Source organism: Cololabis saira, chromosome 24 (genome assembly GCF_033807715.1).
Source record: "Cololabis saira isolate AMF1-May2022 chromosome 24, fColSai1.1, whole genome shotgun sequence".
Classification (NCBI taxonomy): Eukaryota; Metazoa; Chordata; class Actinopteri; order Beloniformes; family Belonidae; genus Cololabis; species Cololabis saira.
In genome coordinates, this window is record NC_084610.1 from 15335042 (window position 1) to 15356582 (window position 21541).

Below are 21541 nucleotides of genomic sequence, written 5' to 3' on the forward strand. Positions count from 1 at the left end.
ACCGTCTATCACGTCGGCTCAGCCTCGCGCCACGACCCCCCGCGTTCCTGTTTTTATTGCATCTCTTTAGGAAAAATTATCTCCGCCGGCCCGAACAGACGCAGAAGCTATCAGACACCGCCACACACCTGGTTACGAGGGCAATTTCCCCATTAGCTCAAATTATGGCAGCGACCTTTCACTTACAATCACGTGGACTTCTGCACCAAAAGCACCATTAATTTAACTCTTGAATGACACAAACAACTAAAAACAGCACCTCAGGGGTAATTAAATCTCCGACAAATAACAAAACACCAAACCTGGGAGAAAAATTCAGCATTTTTCCTCAAACGACAGCTTTAATAACCCGCTGCCTCACCGTGATGCTCCATCAGCATCAATATTAGCTTTTCATTATGAAAACAGATATTTGGCCAAGCGCAGGCGGCGTGAGCAGGGAGGGTTATGTTGGGATGACCTACATGGTCTGGCTCTTGTTCTCCACCAGATTGATGTCTCCGGGCTGCAGCTCGGGGATCCACCTCTCCAGCTCCTCGATCCAGGGGTACTTGAGCGATGACGGCACCACCACCAGGAGGGGCCACTCCTGCCTGTACGCGTACGCCGCCGCGATGGCCTGCACCGTCTTCCCCAGGCCCATCTGGGGCCACGGAGAGCAACACATGGCGGCGGGGGAGAAAAACAAGTCAATAGCGCGGCGACTCGCCGGCAAATTGCACATGACGGGCGAGCTGTCGCCGAGCCCGGGAGTAATAAGGTCTGCGAATGATTCTGGTGTCAGAACCAATTAGGCACGTGGGAGCGCCGCGCCGGGCTGACAAATTAATTTGGAAGGCGTGCGGCGACGTCTCAAGTTCGTGTTTTTGGGAAATAGATTTCCAGAGTGAGTGTCGCGTGCGCTTACCTCATCAGCGATCATGCACCTGGAAGACAAAGGAAAGAGAGACAGTCGTCAGACGAACGAGAGGAGCCAGACGTTTTCACATCTACAGATGAAGACAAAAGTCTGTCTAGTTCAATGTTTCCTCTTATTTTGGGGTTCAAAACATGTCAAGGGGCTGCTCTGGGTGTAACGCTCAAAACACAACACTGGTGGAAACAAGCAAAACTGCTGATGCAGAAGCTCCATCTGCTAGAGTCCAGTAACAGCAGAGGCTTTTCACGGGTGGGAAAAGAAAAGAGAAGATGCTTTTACGCCGTCATGAACCCAAACGTGGTCGGCTTCCCTCGTTGTGATCATTTATTCATTTATTTATTTATTACAGATCCCCATTAGTCCTCACTGCACTGCACTGGTGTCCAACATTGCACACATAAAACAATAAAATACAATCCTTACAATTAAAACATAACTAAATCTAAACAAAAATGATCTGAGATGTGATGGAATTCAACCCTTAAATTGTTGAAACCAGCCAGAACCAAACTACAAAAAATATTCAATTTTAAACACTCAGAATTTCAGAATAAACCATGAATTTCAGAATAAACCAACCAACTAAAACTGACTTCCTTGCTAAGTACTGCTTGAATCTAGCTTTATTGTTTATTATGGTTAAATGTGGTGGAAGTTTATTCCAATATGTTACAGCTCTATACATTGTAGCCTCTTTAGTGCATTGGTTCTTGGTAGAGGAAGAGGAAAGTGAACAACAGTAGCAGATCTGGTTGCATAGCCATGTTGAGTATTGATGGGTTTTAGATGCGATAACAAATTGATAGGTTTAATAAAACGAGAGTTTGTTTAATACTGGAGAAGCAGCAGTTGTAGGGCTGAGAACGGATCAGAGACAACAACCAGAACATAGTTGACCTCATTTCAGTAGTTCTCTTTAATCCTGTTATGTTTTTATGTGTTCATGTATATTTCTAATAAAGACACGGGTCACATGACTCCAGCAACGTGCACTAAAGGCCAGCGTCCATGGCTGGGACACATCAGGACCTTTGTGAAGATGACACTGAACAAAGGAAAGTGAAGTGTGAGGACGGCGCCCAAAGATGACCCGCCCCTCTACTTCAACACTACATAGTGTGTAATGTTTCGTTCTGAGAAGTTCTACAGATTACTTTCATCTAATTAACTTCAAATGTTAGCTTCTTTCATTTCAAGGGATCCAGTTTCATTCGTTTGACATTTTCAACAAATGATGATGAATAGATCATCCTTGTTTCCTATCAATGACATTAAAAAACACAAAAACCTTGTTGGTGACAAAGTAAAACAAACAAAATAAAAAAGCCAGTTTTTATTTTTTAGTCAGTATATGCATCAAACGTTGAGTCCTAAATCGTTTCCTCAAACTTTTCTTTCCCAAAATAATTCTTCCCCATCAGCAAAGATGTCATGAAGTTATTAGAATGTTGTTAGATTGTTGTGGAGATATTTTCAATGCAGTTACAATAAAGTTAACCCAACACTTTAAAACTGCACTCTCTTTATCTGGAACATTTCCTTTGGCTAAGAAACTGTAGTCAGTGTTATCCCCTGCTGCACATGCACGATGTTGTGACGCTAGAGCCTAAAAATGTGGCTGGTCCAGCTCAAGATCTGCAGCCTCTGCTTTCATCCATGAATGTACGCTGTTAACTGCAGAAACTGGAAGATGTAACACTTAAAACTGCTCTTAACCCTCGTTCTTCAGAAGTCAACTTTACACTGGGAACATAGTCAACACTTTCAAGTCAATAGAGAACAAAAAAAAAAAAAAGGTAATTTCCCATAAATTGCCATCAAAACATTACAAATTCATTATTTTTTTTCCACTTTTTTTGCTCAAATCTTTCATTCCACTTCGGTCCTTAACAAAACTACAAATTATTGGATCATTTTAATTATTTTAACCCTTTAGATTCAAATTTAATTACAAGATGTCACCATTTTTATAGAAGAAAACCCATCATAAAATTAGTTTACATCCAAAAGATTCGTATCAAGATTGATTTTGATGCATTGTTTAGTATTTTGATATTTAGAAGTACAGGTTTTCATGCATGGGTCTTTAAAGGAAATGCTGCAATCTCATGGTTAACATGAAACATTCAAGATTTGACTATTTTTCTCCAAAATTAACCCTGACGTTACAGAACGGTTGATTATAGTGTGTAAAAGTTGTGAAATTAAAAGTCAATGAGACTTCTTTTATCCTCGACGGAAAGTCACCTGAACCACCTGAAAGGGCGGTAAACTGAAGACCCACAGGGGCGAACATATCAGTTTCATATATGAGCGGGTGGTTTTTGAAGGAATTAAATCCTCTAGAATCAGAAAGGAAGAAGTAATGACTTCCTCTGAGATCATCTGATTGAAGCTAAATGAGCAGAAATATCAGCAGCTGGAGGAATCTTGATGCTGCTCTCTCCTACTGGAGCAGGATTAGCCTGAGGCCACGTTTACACATTTACGAAAACAGATATTTCCCCCTCTACGTTTTGAAAAATACCATCATTTACACAAACCTGCATAAATACGCTGTTAAGGTGCTATGAGCAGCCAAACCTACAGGCGGCAGTGTAACGAGAAGCATAAAGTCATGCTAGCCAATCGGAATCCTGGAAAAAAACATCAACAAATGACACGAGTAACTTCCAGTTACTTCCAAGATGGAACGAGAGTCTTTCGTTTGGAAGTAAAATACAAGAAAATATTGACGGTGGCCAAACAAATTGTAAACACAGGTCGCACACATGACGCTGGTGACGTTTCTGTCGCATAATGTGACGTTCTGAAGCCTAAATGTCTGTTTCCCTCAGTTTACAAGCAAACGTGAAGACAGAGTTTTTGCAAATATCCACTTTGGCCGGAGTTTTCAGAAATTATCGTTTTTGGTGACTCTGAGCTTCGTTTTCGTGGAAAAGCATGAAAACACCACCGTTTTTGTTACGTGTAAACGGGGCCTGAGACTGTCCCTCGCCCCGGCGTGGACGCTTCACTCGTCCCCTTTTCCTCTGGTAGGAACAATGAAAGTGCGACGCGGCCCTAATCTGAAGTTTCCCCGCTGGAGTGTGTGCACGGGAACGCCCCCCCCCCGCTCCGTCCAGCAGGCCCGGGCCTATTGTCATGACCTTGCTTATTCAGAAAAACTTCCAACAGCGTGTCAAAGCGAGCGGTGCAGCCGAGCGGCTCTGAATACCTCAGACACGGCCTCTCATTATTCTCCCTCCTCCCCTCCTCCCCCCATCCCCGCCCCATTTCTCTCTTTCAGCGGAGGAACATGATTAATGTGCACCTTGCCACCGGTGGTTTTTTTTAATTGCCAGCACACCGGCCCAGTCAGCGCGATGCACAAACATGCACACGCACGGCCACATCCATGTGTGAGGATATGCACAAAAAAAAAAAAAAGGCATGCAAAAAAAGTACAAATTACACATCAAGGAAATGAAGTGCACACATAAGTGCAAACACATGCAGAACCTCCATAGGCACCTATACGTGCACATGCACCAGCCCACACACACGCCCACGCACGGCCCCGGAGGGGAGTGCAGGGGCAGGTGCTTGCCATTTCTCAACACATTAATCATCCTCCTTTAAATAACCTGAGTGTCGTCTTGACGGTTTGAGACTGCGAGCATGCTGCAGTGCTGTTGCCTGACGACGGCACGCTCCCTCGCCGCCGCCGCATCTTCCTAATGTTATCTCCCAAACCCACAAGCCCCAAAGTGTCAGGAAATGGGCTCCAGTGCCTCCCGAGCTGATGGCTTTGACCTCCGCACGCCGGTGTGTTGCCAAGACCCGGGTCTAACCCCCCCCCCCCCCCCCCCCCCCGAGCTCCCCGCTGGGTTAAAGCCTCTCTTCTGAGGACTGGACCTGGGGTTCCGCCCGCCCGGTGTGGGATGTCGGAATAAAGGCTGAATTATGGTTCTGCGTTAAACCTACGCCGTAGGGTACGCGGCTACGCGGGAGTCTCTCCGTAGCCTACGCCGTAGCCTGACCTGCACCTCCCAAAAAATTTTACTACGTGTCGCGGCGACGCAGACCCAACGCAGATCGAGAGGGCTGTGATTGGTTTGCTTGGTAGCAACGCATTTCCAGTTCCGGTTCGTAAAGCAGTAGTGAACTTTCAGCGCTCTTTTCTTCGTGTGTGTGTGCGTGATTTTTTTTTCTTTTTGGGTTGTTTTGGTTTTTTGCACAATAGTTGTCCTTACCTCTTTGATTCACTGTGACCGGAAAAACAGGAAGCTAAACAAAGTATCAACTAGCGCTCTGGGGGGGTACTGCACCGCGGTGAAATGGAGTGACGGAGAAGTCCGAAGGCTTCACGACGGCGTCACGGCAACGGCGTAGGCTCTGCGTTTACACGTAGCAAAAACTGTGTGGTTTTAATGCGTTTTGGCCGTTCGTTTACACGAAAACGAAGCTCCAAGTCACCAAAAACGATAATTTCTGAAAACTCTGGCCAAAGTGGAGATTTGTAAAAACTCAGTCTTCACATTTGCTTGTAAACAGAGGGAAACGGAGATTTAGGCTTCAGAACGTCACATTATGCGACAGAAACGTCACCAGCATCATGTGTTTACAATTTGTTTGGCCACCGTCAATATTTTCTTGTATTTTACTTGTTTTATATTGTAAAGTCGCACTTAAAAGTAACTCCACTTCTCTGTCACTCCGAACGAAAGACTCTCGTTCCATCTTGGAAGTTACTCGTGTCATTTGTTGACGGTTTTCCAGGATTCCGATTGGCTAGCATGACTTGATGCTTCTCGTTACACCGCCGCCTATAGGTTTGGCTGCTCATAGCACCGTTACAGCGTATTTATGCGGGTTTGTGTAAATCAGGGGTGTCAAACTCATTTTGCTTGGCGGGCCGGATTTAACAAATTTCTTTCTCACGGGCCGCACACTCAAAATAACAAAAACGGTGCGGAAAATGTTTTCTCCAATTCTTTTTTTTTTTTACTATTGTTATCTAATCCAATATCAGTTTAGTTAATTTTAAAGGAAATATGCACTTTGTTTACACTCTAATTATGTAAAATATATTTCTTCAGGATCTTTTCTTGAAATTTCTCATTTTCTTTTTTCAAATTATGTAAGATACTGCCCCCGCGACTCGGGAACGGATAAGCGAAAGAAGATGGATAGATGGATGTAAGATACTTTTAATATAATTTTACAAAAGATAAACAGAAACAAGTATTTTTTTTTTTATATTTCGCTTTTTTATAGGAAATGTAATTAAAAGCTAAATCTTTATTACATCCGAGAATGTTTCTTTGTGATTTCGAGATTTTTCCTGTACAATTAAGTGTTTTACTTTGTCACTATCCTCGTATTCAAAACTGAAATTCTCTGAATAAATGTCTTCTATAATCTTTTTTTAGCAATGATATTTTTCCTGCGAAAATATATAATAGTAGTCAGTTAATAAAAATAAACGACCGTCTACAAAGAAATAACATCGGCAAATGCATTCTGGAAAAATAAAAAAATGTCAAACTGCTCTCTTTGTGGAATAACGATGGATTTGTAGAAGAAATATATTATCGGATATGCTGCGATTCATGGCAATTATTTATGCCTTCCTTTTTAGCAAATTAACATTTCGTTTTTTTGCGTTGGATACTTCTTGCGGGCCGCATGAAAATCTCTCTCGGGCCGCATGCGGCCCGCAGGCCGCGCATTTGACACCCCTGGTGTAAATGAAGAGATTTTGAAAACGACCTGATGTAAATGATGGTATTCAAAATGTAGAGGGGGAAATATCCAATTTTTGTACATACTATGTGTAAACGTGGCCTAAGAGGCTGACCTGAAGGGTGCTCTAGCTTGGACCTCCTGATGGGCTCAGAGTACAGTTTATGTCTTCAACTTGTTAAAAAAAAAAAAAAAAAGTGAAATATCCAGAGCTGTAGAAAAAGAAAGCTTCTTCTTAAAAACCAAATGGGACCATTAGATCCCCCCCATCCACCCCCACAATAGGGCTTAAAATGAATTTTCAAAAAAACTTTTGCACTTGCTCAGCACTTCATTTCTTCTTTGGTTCTTCAGACGAGGAAACTTCCCTCCGCTTCTCCTCACAACTATGAAGCAGTATTTGCTCAAGTAATTTATTGCCTTTTCGGGGGGTATTTTTTAATAATGTTTCACCTCTGCTTGACATTTACATTGACTACATTTTTAAAATGAGATTTTCGAGCTTATTCACTCTGGAAAAGGGAGCAGGCATGGTTATCACATTAATACGGCGGCGGGCTGTTAAATACGGAGGTGTGTGGCGGTGGGGACGGGAGCTCGTGGCTGCCGGTCGGATATGGAAAGGATAAAAAGAATACTGAGACTTTGGAAAGAGATGAGAAGAAACAATGAGAGTTAGAAGTTTAGAGGGAAAGGTGGACTCGTTTGTTGGCGATCAAATTAATACTAACAAATATCTTCAAGGAGTGTGAAGTCCATGGGACGGTATCTGACCTCCCAAGACGTGGCTGCCAACAGGAAATACAACCAAGGCCAAGGTGTGTGGATGTCTGTTCACACCATCTGTCACCTTTTGAAGAACAAAAATCTCCATGGGAGAAGACTTGGGACGCCACGATTAAAATAAACATTAAAACAACCAAGCTCCAATTTACTGAAGACGCATGTTGAGGAGCCGCAGACTTTCTGGGGAAATGTTTTTTGGACAGATGAGACCAAATGGCTGTACATTCGCAGATTAACAGAAGAAAGAACGCCATCCCCGCTGAGAAGTACAGGAGGGGGGGGCTTGGTGTAGTTAATGCATCTGCTGTGAAGGGCCTTGAATCTTTGCAGGGCATAATGACGTCTGAAGACAGTCAAGGATCCTGGAGTGAAGCGTACTGTCCTGTGTCAGGAAGCTCAGCCTCGATCACAGGCCCTCCAACAGGATAATGACCCAAATATAGGGCTGGGGATCGATTCAAATGTCAAGAATCGATTCGATTTGATTCCAATTCTTAAGATTCAGAATCGATTATCAAGATTTGATTCGACCCGATTCTTAAGATTCCGATATTGATTTGGGTTAGTGTTATTAAAACGTTTTTTTAAACTGTTGCATGAATTTTATGACTGTAGTTATGCAACATATTATTAATACTAGTATTATATTGAGATTCAACAGCAAGTATTGGCAGCTAATGATGCTGTAAAGACCAATCAGCTCCCAGAATGCTGATAGAACTGCTTTCAGAAACATCGTGGGGCAGAATTATCAAACAGATCCAGGGCAACAAACAGAGACATATGAAAATCGGTTTTATTTTTTCCCACATTCCGTTTTTATTTGTTCCATGTTCGGTCTATTTCGGTTTTTCATTTTTGAGAATTTGGTTTTTAGCATTTTTTGCAAATATAACCCCAAGACAGTATATAAAGTAATGAAATATAGACAATTTATGCAATTATAACAGAAAACTTGAATGTTTTCATACCTTTAAACATATTTAAAGGCAAAAACATGGCACCAGTTATTCTCGTGTCCAACAAAACATTCCTTTTTTGGGGATAAACAAAAAAATAACCAAAAGTTGTAATCTAATGATGAGGGAAAAAAAATACATAAATAAATAAAAGAATTGGGAAATCGATTTTTTCAACACAGGCCTACCCAAATACACAACGAAACGCACCCAACAGAGGTCTGACATAAACCTCTATGAGCCCTGAACTTATTATTACGACGAAAAGACGGTGAAACCTCCATGATAGAGAAGCCATCTGTTAAATCAGTGCTTACCCTGATGGCACAATTATAACCTCTCTCATCCCTATTGAACCTATGAAACGTAAACAGCGCTGGAGGGAAAAAGTAAGTGAAACCTTAGACCTTTTCCCTAACTGGAGAGAAACATGCCTCGAGAAAATGAGAGGTCTGAAGACCAGCGAGATCAGCTGACCTGCTAAGACCGGATGTTTGGGCGTTTCAGCCGCCAGTATAACGGTTGGGCAACTGTTGGGTTTCTTGGGAGAGCAACTGGCCGCCAATACTCCAAAGTCACATCGCAGAATCCTTAATGTAGTGAAGAAGAACCCTCGAGTGACAGCTTAAGGCCTGAAGGCGTCACTGGAACTGGTAAACATCTTTGTGCGAGTCTGCTATAGTCACTGAACAGGCAGACATCGCTGCATGGCTAACTTACTTCTGTGGACTGGGGAAAAAAATCGAAATATCATCTCAACTATGAAGTACGGTAGAGGGAGCATCATCATTTTGATTCACTTTGCTGCCTCAGGACCATTGGCTGATGGGAAAATGACGTCCCGGACTGAGCCAAACACACTGCAGGACTATGTCAGAAATGAGAAATGAGGCTGTTCTTTGTCTCATAAAAGGTGATGAATTAAACATATTTTTGTGTTGTGATGCACACCAAGTGTCCTCAAGAAAACCATCGTCCCCTCTAAGACACCAAACAGAGCCAGCCGGCACTTATGAATTGTCGCCTCCCAACGTGGCTTCTCCATAAACCAGGGTGGACCCGCCCAAACAAAGCAGAGATGCCTGTGAAAGCTGGTAACCAACGTTGGCTGTCATCTTTCATTCGGTTTAATAGAAAGCACTTCCTGCTAGCTACAAAATACACAACAACAATCTTATTATTCTAAACGTTTTTATACTTAAAAACTGTTCACAAGTTTCTTAGTTCACCTTAAAAGGAAAACGGAGTCACCTTTATGATATAGGAGAAACTGCTTCATCTATTTTAGGATTACAGCCAAGATGCACCGGCGTTGGTCACACTCAGTACTGGAGTTTAGGGGGAATGAGGGGGGATGGCATCCCCCCTGAAATAAAAACAGTCCAAATCACCCCCCCCTGTAAAACTGCCATCCCCCCTTTCCATCCCTTATGTCATTTCATCAATGAATGTAGTTTTACTGCTATTTCAACATTTAGAGTCGTCACCAGAAAAATAACACCAGAAAAATAACTTATTTGACAATTTTTACCTGTTTCAAGTACATTTTCACTTGAAATAAGTAGGAAAATCTACCAGTGGGACAGGATTTATCTTCTCATTACTAGCAAAACAATCTTGTTCCACTGGCAGATTTTTCTACTTATTTCAAGTGAAAATCTACTCAAAACAGGTGAAAATTGTTGTTTTTTTCCAGTGATGAGTCTTGTTTTAAGTGTACCGGTAATGAGATTTTTTTTTACTAAAATGAGACATTTTAACTAGAAATAAGACAAATATTCTTGTTAAGATTTTGAGTTTTTGCAGTGATCCATTTTACTTATCCTGTGAAGGACAGAGTCATATTGATAAGTTCAGAAAACTGTTTTTATTGTTGTGTTTTGATGTATTTGATGTAAGCCCAGTGGATATTTAAAGCTTACAGAAGGCTGCATTTAACTGCTGCTATGTCATTCCTGCAGTATTTCTGCAGGTGTTTTGGTCAGTGCTATTATTTGTAATATATTATATTATTTGTAATCAGCACAAATTATCTGTCCCCATATGATAAAATCCACCATCCCCCCTGATTTTTTTTTACAACTCGAGTACTGGTCACACTAGATAACAAATTCAACACTTTTGTCCGTTATTGTGGATTTATGGCTTTAATTTGGGAATTTCTATCATTTACGAAGAGCAAACTCCACGGTTTTCTGCCACGCTTCTCCTGTCTTCACCTTTGACTCAAAGTCCTGGTGATGGCTACTTCAGTACTTAATAAGGTTGCCTGTAGCAACATTCACACCATCTCCAGAAACCATGGCCTTGCGTACATGTAGCACAAAATAACGCCCCAGTGCAGTAGTAGCTCAATCCTAAAACTCACAACCTCATCTGCTTCAAAACAGGAAGATGCTAGACAGTATTGTAGAACTAGCTTTAAGAACAACCAACAACTGGGACACGGCTGAATCGGGGAATTTATTCCCAGCGGTGCCAAAGCTCGAGTCCCTATAAAGATTCAACAGGGTTCCTACTCTTTCCCTGAAATTATTTTCCAGGATTTTTCCAGCACATTTTAAGCCAACATTTTAATTAAGGGTGCTCCTCTTACCTGTGGTCTCTGTGAGCATCTCACTCTGTTGACGGCTACGTTTATTGGAAATTAATGAGGTTAAGTCGACATGAAAAGTCATTAATCTTTCTAGTTTCCTCCCCCACTTATCTGTGCACAGACACAGTATTTTAATACAACAGACCTCCTAAAGTCTTTTTTTCCACTTACTTTCTATTGTCAGACAATAAAACAAGTGTGAGATACTGGATAAAGTGCAGCTTGAAGATGACCTGTTACCTGTAATTAGCTCCCGCTCTGCTGAAGTCAGAGATGCATCCAATTCAGTAAAGGACACGCCCACTACAGCTCTCTGCCTGTCACTCAACACGGGAGGGGGAGGAGCTTGTTGCCGTGGGAGAGGAAAAACCTCACATCTAACGAAATTTTTCAACTTTCAACAATTTAACTATGGGCTCAAATTAAAGCCATAAATATTTTGTATCTGTAAATATACCTTGTACTTGTAGAAATATTTTGTGCAAGTACAAATATTTTTTGCACACGCACAAAATATTTCTACAAGTACAAATATGTTTTGGAAGTACAAATATTTTTTGCACATGCACAAAAATATTTCTACAAGTACAAATATTTTGTGCAAGTACAAATATTTTTTGCACATGCACAAAAATATTTCTACAAGTACAAATATTTTTTGCAAGTACAAATATTTTTTGCACACCCACAAAATATTTCTACAAGTACAAAGTTTATTTACAGATACAAAATATTTATGGCTTTAATTTGAGCCCATATTTAACTGTACAAATATTGAAATATTAAAAGGTGTAAACTTCAAACATTTTACTTTTCTACAAAAGTCACTCGTCTTTTTCACTTCAGGTTCTGTATTGCAGAGACTGTAAAAATTAATTCTTCCATAATTTCACCTAATACCTCACATACCTCTTCACAATTACACTCACTACAAGCACAGTGAATTTCAAACAAGTTAACTGCACAAATATTGAAGTATTAAGATCTAAACTTCAAACATTTTACTTTTCACTACAGGTCTGCTCAATTTCACTTATTCTTCTGCATAAAAATACTAAATTAATACCACCAAAGACGTGCAGAGAGCTGAACTAACAAATGCTGCCAAGTACAGGTTGTTGGTTGGTGTGTAAAGGACCTCACTCATACAGTTGGACATGAATACGGAGCACTGAGGACTTCAAATCGGGACACAGTGAGTCTCGTTTGTGAATTCTTCGGTTTTCCAGGGAAGCTGGACATAACTCACTCTTAGGTCACATCACGTGATATCAGAATCTGACTGCTTAAGCCAACGAACTTGCCTGAACTTGAAGCTGGAGGATTTGAACGGGGCGTGTCGGACAACCGGGATAAGAGATGCAGCTAAACCATCCGACTCAGCACAATGTAAAGAATATATTACAAAGCCATCAAGATTCAATGTCACGCCTTCCAAAAGCATTTGTAATTTCTTTTTTCCTCATTAAATGCACTGAATATTCTGCAGGTTGGCAAGTGTTCCTCACATCCAACTCAACAATTTGCAGCCAGAACAACTAAAACTTTGAGAAAGGCACATTTTGATAAATGTACTAATCGTGTCCAGAACAGCTGAAAGCATCAAAAGAATTCATCCTTGTTTTGTGGGTTCTCCGTCTGCCATCTGCTAACCCTACCCAAGCACAAACACTGGCATCTAGTCGTAACACGATCCTTATAAATAAAATCTAAACTTAGTGATGTCGACCCCTGCAGTTTACAGAGTCTCTAACGACGTTTTTCTGAGCCTCAGAAGCATTTCAGAACCAACAAATGATGTCAAATTAGGGCTGGGCGATATGGCAAAAAAAGTGATCACGATTTTTTTTTCCCATATTGAATGATCTCGATTTTTAATCACGATTTTTTTAAATCAGAAGATCCCCCCCTCCCTTCTGGAATAAAATAGAAAGAAACCAGAGATTAGTTTTTTTTTTATTAACAAATAAAGCAAATAGCATGTTTTAACAAGAATCCAGAATGCTACCAGTGGTACCCACCGAAAAAACTAGGGATGCACCGAAATGAAAATTTGAGGCCGAAACTGAAGCGGAATAAAATTTAAAGACTTGGCTGAATACTGAGTACCGAATAGCCTACGGAATGCGGTTGTTCACAGTTTTTCATTTATTTTGCCATTTTTTTCACAATTGCATAGATAAAATTGCAATGACATTATTAACAACAAAAACAGTAAACTAATATGAGTTGAGCCACTGTCAAGCAGCTGGCGATGCGGTTGCTTAAATTGACCAACAGGTGGCTCTCTAACATCACAGATTGTTTACTGTGCGTGACTCTGACGCTGGTTGGTAATTAAAGAGTTAAAACTCACTCGCCACTTACGGGACTCGGTAACCAGCAGAAACGGCAGTTTTATTACATTTATTAACTGTAGTACCGCTATTATGAGAGGTTATTTCTCACAGTATTAACCTAAAGGGACTTAAGGCTGATTTATGGTCACGCGTTACACCAACGCAGAGCCTACGGCGTCATCTGCTGAGCTCTGCTTGTTGCCTCCGCGCTCCGACACATTCACTCCGCTGAGCGCGCACACACACACACACGCACACACGCACGCACGCACACACACACCCATGTCGGGGCCGCAGAGTTTCTGAAGTCGGCGGTGATGAGTAATTTGTGGTACAAGCAGAGCGAATCACAACTTTAATGAGTGCGGTTCGAATACATAATACATCCATCACGAAGGGGCATTTTGTGAATCCATCACACCCTCCTCCTGTACGCTCGGAAGAAGTTGTCCGGCGAAATAAATAAATAAATAACCGCAAACCGTGAGTCGCGGTCGGCTCGAAGCTAAGCTAACGCTAGCCTGCGGTTGTTGTCTTGTAGTTTTATTCTCTCTGGTCACGCTTGCTCCCACCAGTGCAGGGGAGGCAGATGTGACTAGTTTACTGCCTATGGTCATGCAACTTGCCGCGGCATGTCATGCATGATCAATTAATGCAGACAGCGCGGTGCCAGGAAAGCGGGTTGTGATTGGTTGTCGTGCACTTTGCTGCAGCATGTTTTGCACGTGATCGAGAAAGTAGACCCACAGCTGATCACCGTGATCGAACTTAATTTGATCGCGATCACAAATCGAGATCGTTTAATCGCCCAGCCCTATGTCAAATGTCACAAAACTTTCAATGAAAAGGACAAAAAAGCATGCAGTTTTAGGATCCACATTGGAAGAGAAAAGTGTCTCTGAAAGTTACGTTCTCTTTGGCCTCGGTTATCCAAGAATCTGTGATCTAGTATCTGTACAAATAAAAATGGACAAATATATTTGTTTTCCTCCTAAAAATCAATAGCCATTTTCTTAGTCACTGAAGTGTTGAGAACAAGGTTTGTTCGCTCACACCAGTTAGGGACTATGATCAAGAACCGGCCCGTTCTCCTCCCCTCCATCACAGAGAACTCTCACTATGGGAGATTCAGACTTGATAAGACACCCGTTAGGGGAAGTACACGTGCTGCCGATGATGTACGAGATAAATAATAATGGGTATGGACAGTAATGTAAGAACGAATATCCAATTTCCATTTAATCTCATTAAATTGTATAAAAAAAAAAGTGTAAAAGGCCACAAAAAGGTTTTTCAAGATGAGAACATATGCAGTAAAGTATTTGCCCTGAAAACCCGAAGCTACAAGGCAAGATGGTTGGTTTTTCTATCTAAAATGGCATTTTTTGATTTGTTAATAATTGATAAAGGTAGGGTAAGTGCTCTCTGGATGAGGTCATGTCTGCTGATATTAGAAAGCAAACATCAACAAACACAGAGAGGGTCCCTCCAGTGCTCCTTCCCTTGAAGACGTGACAAGAAAAGTAAACCAAAATCTTAGCAGAGTCCAGATTGGAAGCAGGGGTGTGTACACATCCCGCACCGCCTTCAACATCGATGTTTGTCGATCCCATTTAGTCCAAAAACCTGTGTGTTACTTAGCTCTGTACACCCTACGCATTAACCAGTGTTGTGCAAGTTCCTACTTCTCAAGAACTAGTTCAAAGTTCAGTTCACATAGTTTAAAAATGAATAATTCACATTCATTGTTCACCATTTTCACTTTGAACTAGTTCAAATTCAGTTCATTTCAATATTTTTAGTTAAGAAGAACGAATGAATCGCCCCCCTATCCTAAAACTGTTCACTGTATACAATCATGTCCTAGTGATTTTCAACTTTACTCAGAGGCTGTAAATCTCCAACAATGTAGTCCATTATCAGTGTGTCTACCTGCTGCGGGTAAATCCAGAGCCGCCTGGCAGATTTGCGAGGCCCTGTGCGAAATGGCCGGGGGGGGCCCTCGCGAGATTTTTTGGGTTTTTCGGGTCGGATTGGGTGTCTATATGCGCAATTTTAACTCTCCAATTAGCAAAATACTGGATACCTTCCCCATTAAACTCTATCATTTTCTTTAGTTTTTTTTCTTTTTTCATTCCCTGATGGAAATTTCCTGAATCTGTCTCGTTCTCTCGACATTGTGTGACAGTTTGTTCCAACTCCACCTGTCTGGATCAGAGCAGCTTGTGTCTGCGCTTGGTCTGATCAGTTGTATTGAACAACAGACAGGCGCATCATTGCACATATATTTATTGATATGCACAGACTAGTACACATTTAGGTCTGTAATGGAACGTGACTGTTCATATTTATAAGGGAAAAAAATAAAAAAAAATAAAAAATAAAAATTGGAAAAAAAAAAAAAAAAAAAAAAAAGGCCCATAGTGCGAGGCCCATAGTGCGAGGCCCCTTGGAGCGCGAGGCCCCGTGCAGTCGCACCGTTCGCACACCCCTTGCGGCGGGCCTGGGTAAATCACCCCCCTGAAGGTGCAGCAGTGGGAGTGGGGTCGTTTGGGGCTGTTGGGTCTTCTTGCTCTTTCCTGATGACTTTGTTTGATTGTCAAGGACTTGCAGATATTTTCTCACACTGGACGGATGCTTTAACTCCCCATGACGTTTCAAATTTGAAGTTGACGAGGCAGACACTCGGACTTGTTTTCTCGGCGCAGGTGGACATAATTTGAACAGAAAGGTTCGATTTTTACTGTCGGACTCTTTGGGAGACGATGTGTAAAATTCCTGCAGATAATGATAGGGATCATCATCTGACGGCTCGCTGACGCTGCGTCTGCATCGTCTCTCTCTTCACTGCTCATGTAAAGACTGCACCGGGCTTGGACCGCTGTTGCCATGGAGCTGGTGCCCGTTGCTATGCTAGTGTGCACTGCATTGTGGGTAATGTAGTGTGAAGTCGTCTCGTCGAGTATTTTAAATGTGCGCCGCCCGCTTGTGAAATGAGAAGGAGTCAAGTCAAGTCACATAATCTGAACAGTTCAAATTCCAGTTCGTGATCTGCAGATCTGAACAAGTTCACGTTCAAGTTCTTTATTTGCAAATATGTTGCGTTCAGTTCAACGTTCTCACAGAAATGAACGTGTTCATTTGAACTCGTTCATGCACAACACTGGTATTAACCACCGCTGCCATTATGTCCTGTGACCTGATTTCACCGTTGTTAATAATGGGACACAGCAGCGCCAAGTGATACGCAATCGTCTCAAGAGACGACCAGGACGACAGTGACTTTGGCTGCTAGTAGAGGTGGGAGATGTAAGAAGGACTAGATGACCCTTCCCAAAGTAAGGAAATATTCCTTCAGATGAAACTGAAGCTGATATCTTAACTTGAAAGAAAGCCTTTTGTGCAGCCAAGCAAACTTTATTGAATAAAGGAGGAGGTTAGACACGTTGCATCACTTCGCTGCAGGCTTCATAGAAGGACTTTATCAATCATAGTTTGTTTAGTATCTAGTTCCCTCAAAGTTTCTTTCTACAGATTAACAAAATAGATTAGTGTACATAGATCACATCCCTTAAATGACAAACTTCCGTTCAACTTTCTTCAATCAACCTCATCTTACAGCTTTTATTGTCGTTCGGTGCATCGCTCTCACACATCATTCTCCCTTTTCCTCCATAAAATTCACTCCCCCTCCCACACAGGCTGCTACAGCAGGCTGCACAAGTATTTGAATCGCAGCATTTGATGTTTAGGTTCGGTACTCGTGGTGCTCTAGATGTGGAAAGGCACAATGACTGCGGAAAAATCCACCCACGGGTCCTCCTACGTCGGTAGGTATCTGACATCGGTCTATCTTGTGCGGCGCATTTCAGCAGTTATTTTATAACGACAGGCTGCCATTTACTTTTGGCTGTCAGCCTGTCATTTCTACTGTAATTCTATTTTAGGTCGTGATATCCTGTGTTTTCTAGAAACGTTATACCCTATCCTAAAAATCCAGGAAGTTTACAGCTGAAATATGATCCGTTGGTAATGTAGAAATATCACCATTCCTGGCTACACCGCAAAAACAGACTCCCTGGGAATAAACATAGCCCTTAAATCTCATCAAGATTGTCTGATTTTAAGAAGAAATATCTTTGCCAATAGGGTAAGAAACATTTTCTTGGCTAGAATTCTTAAATCTAGCCAGATAGGCAAAAAAGGACCCACTGACTTGAGGCAGCGGGTCCTGAGGAAACTAGGGGCACCTGAGGTTTTCACTTCGGGGCACTTGAGGCCCTCACTTAAAAACCAAATTCTCAAAAATTAAAAATCGAAATAGACCAAAAATGGAAAAAAATAAACACAGAATGTGGGAAAAACTAAAACCGATTTCATACGGCTTCCGTTTGCTGCCCTGGATCTGTTTGATAATTCTGCCACACGATGTTTCTGAAAGCAGTTCTATCAGCATTCTGGGAGGTGATTGGTCCTTACAGCATCATTAGCTGCCAATACTTGCTGTTGAATCTCAATATAATACTAGTATTAATATGTTGCATAACTACAGTCATATAATTCATGCAAAAGCTCAAAAAACAGTTTTAATAACACTAACCCAAATCGGATCGAATCAAATCTTAATAAATTCTGAATCCTAACCCTACTTGAAACCCAAAGTGCAAAGACCTGAGCTGAGGCGACGCTAGTTGTTGATCTGACTCGTCACGGAGAAATAGAAATGCACCATTTGGTCGGCTGGTGACTGGAATCAGCTGATTTCTGTCGGATCCCTTCTGAATGGAATCAGCCCATATTGGTTGTTGTTGATATCTGTATGTCCCTCACATATATATTTCCTTTATTTCTTAATTCATTCTTTGGTGGGGAAAGAGGCTTTCGATACAGACACTTCACATCCTTAAGCATGAATTACATATTTGACTACAAAACTAGCTTCATGCTGGATTTGAAAGGGCTTGAAAACAGTGATTGCAGGAATAAGTGTTTATAACCCCAACGTGAAACAACGTCGCCTCCGTATCAGTCAAGGAACCTGATCTGCCAGCTTAACATCTAACAAAAGTTCCCATCTTCTGCCGATAGATGAGGGTTTCTTGGTCTTGGCCTGGACTGTATCTTTTGGGCCACATACAACATACTACCTGCATGAAAGCGAGGCAGCGTAGTACATAACCTGCCAGCACTACTCAGACCCAAACCATGAATCAAAAGGATTCATGAATAAAACCTTGTCACTTGCCTTTTGGTTCACAGAAATCAGTTCAAAGAGATAATTTTCTCAAATGTTTTTACGGAGACATGGCACAATTTATTTCCGCCCGCGCAAAGAAAAAAAAAAAAAAAAAAAGACTGCTCTCCACGGACTTTGCGGCGCAGGAGGGAGCCTCTTTTCATCTACTTCTGTCACAAAATGGAGTTTTTAACCTTTTCACATAGTCACGTGATGTTTTTGATACACAGTTACGGTGACAGTTTTTCGCTACATTCATGAGCAAACTGCTGAAAGCTGAAAGCAGCAAAATGTCTCGGCTTCTCTCCTCCACGGTCCGCAGCCTCCTTACAAAGGACAAGAACAACGCCAGCTTGAATGCACTGCTGTGCTTTTTACTGTCGGATATTGGAAAAAATAGATACATAACTGGAGGGGGAGGCTGAGGGGTGTCAGTTTTATAGGGGACAGAACGGCTCAGGTACGATTTGCATTCCTCATGAATAAAACGGAGAAGTGTGGCTGCAGTTGGCAGCTCTGTCCTCATTTTCATTGATCTTGGGGGAGTTCACTCTGTACTCCCCCGAAACATTAGATACAACCGAGGGCTGCCAGGAGAAACCCTCATTACGGTTTAGGTTTGTAAAGTTTAATTTGTCGAACGACAAGACCTCGGGAACAACATCATCTCCACAGACGAGCCCAGAATGTTGATGTTTCCTCACAACACACGACGGCGGTGGAGAGTTGATGATCTGGGATTGATCATTTTAGACGAAAACCTATATCAGTATATCCCATTGCATTATGGGATACAGTTTCCCATGTGGACTGGTCCTGCTTTTCATTTTACTTTTAAGAAGGACACACCATCAGGGTATTATTTTCACTTCCACTGTTTGGTAAAAGTGTGAACTTAGTGTATCATAGGTGGTTTTTAAAAACAGCAAATGATCCCAAACACATGAGAAAATCTGAATCAAAGGGCTGAAAAGGAAGATAAAGTGCCGAAATGGCTCAAAGTCCAGACCTGAACCCCACTGAAACGCTGTGGTGACACCTTAAAGGTAGGGTAAGCCATTTCTGGATGATGTCACATCTGCTGAAATTCTAACATATCATAAACAACCCCCACCCCTTTGGTTATAGAGGGAATGCGCATGACGTCACAGATGCGACTTCACAGCGGGTTACGCCCACTGAGTGGCCGAAAGACTGACTAGGAGTGTAAACTTTCAGTTTGAGCAAAGAGCTGGGAAAGAGCTGTTGTGGGATCGACTGTACTCAGATTTAGCAAGAAATCATTTTACAGACTGCCGAAAAATAAGCGTAAGAGAGACAAATGGATCGCTGCAATTCACAGCAACAACTGGATTCCAGGCACCGAAACGTGGATTTGCGGTTCCCATTTTGTATCAGGTAATGTTGGATTTTTGGGTAGCTAACGTTAAACGGTCAAATCATAAAGTTCGGTGTCCTCATCACTTTAATTTCTACAACAAATCCTGCCTTGAAATAGGACCAAGCGTCAAGACTTCTGTAAGCCTTCAAGCTTTGCTTCGTGTATTTCCCCAGTGTAGAAATTAAGTACATAGAAATATAAGGAAACTCGATTCGTAGCCAAATATTAATGTCCATGGACCACTGGTTCTTGGGGTAACTGTACGGGTCACTGTCAAGTCCAACTGACTTTAATTTAAGCCCATAATCGTCTGTTATCTCGTCTTCTCCACTAGTTGCAGCCATTTTTTCCACTCAGTGCGAGTAAGGGGGCTGGTCCAGTGGGGAAGTGACGTCAATGCATACACTCTATTGGCTTGTTATACTTTTTTGGGTGGTGGCTGGTCCAAACCCTTTGTGCCTTACAGTATATACACAATATGTGCATCTTGGGGACCAAAAAGTGTTTTCAGTTAGAAATTGGCCAGAATCACTGACCCTACTTTTAATAGAGCTGCGTATAAATGAATGCCTCCTAACCAGAGTCAAATTTTATAAAGAAGAGTTGATCTAACTTCTTCCAAAACAGCAGAGGGACTTGTAACATTTTACAGAAAAACATAATTTCAAATAAGTGCTGCTCAAGATCTAATTATGGTTCGCACTAATTTGACAAACGTATACTGCATTTTGGTTTAGTTGTCATTAAATGTCACATGCCGTCGTTCTTTTTTTACACCGGATAAGAACCAGATGGGTTTTTCTTCTAAGTAAAATCATAAAACTGAAGGATTCCCTTTTTGACATGAATTTCTATGTATCGAGACTCAACTTCAAACATCAAAAGAGGAATCCTTTCTGCTTCTGAGCGCGAACCGACAGGCCCTGGAGGGCAACATGTGCGGTTACCAGCAGTTCCCCAAATCTCCCCAACGAATGACATTTTTTTTTTTCATAAAAGCGACCCGGACTCCAGCGCTGTTTACTTGCAGTTTTCATTTCACTGTAGAAGTGAGGTGAAGCTGCCACACTTTAAACCTCCATTAAGCAAATCACCTTTGTCCAAGTGCCATCATATTAGAAGGAATAACACTAATGCTGCACGGCAGACGGTGTTATATTGCAGTTCTGTTCGGTAAGGCCAAAGCTAATTCTGAGCATCAGCGTCCTAATTTGAAAACTCAAAGGATCATTTGATGTTCGTTTCTCTGTGATGTCTTTCGGCTCTGCATCTAATTGTGGAAATGTTTGGACATTACATGTACTTGCCTAATTCTACCTTTTACCAGCAATGGATATTTAATGATATTGTTTAGTTTTCCTCGTGAAACACGTCACTGGTGAGGCCTTGAATTCTGCAGGTCATTTTCAAGAGCAACTGGAACCTTTTTTGGTTCTCTTCTTCAAGAGTGTTCTTGCATGAGTACATGAGATAATGATATAACAGGGAACCAATTGCTAAAACTGACACTTTTACAGTTGCATATAGGGCTGGGGATTGATTCAAATGTCAAGAATCAATTCGATTCCAATTCTTAACATTCAGAATCGATTATCACG

At 41.6% G+C, this 21541-nt stretch overlaps 1 protein-coding gene across 1 annotated transcript in view; it reads right to left on the reverse strand.

Moving 5' to 3' along the window:
* Positions 1–21541, reverse strand: part of zranb3 (zinc finger, RAN-binding domain containing 3) — a 141877-nt gene that overhangs the window by 115164 nt on the left and 5172 nt on the right. Inside the window, exons 3-4 of the mRNA XM_061715461.1 lie at positions 908–926; positions 465–643 (exon numbers count right to left, since the gene is read on the reverse strand). Coding sequence (XP_061571445.1) covers positions 465–643; positions 908–926 — 198 coding nt within the window. The remainder of the gene's footprint in view (positions 1–464; positions 644–907; positions 927–21541) is intronic.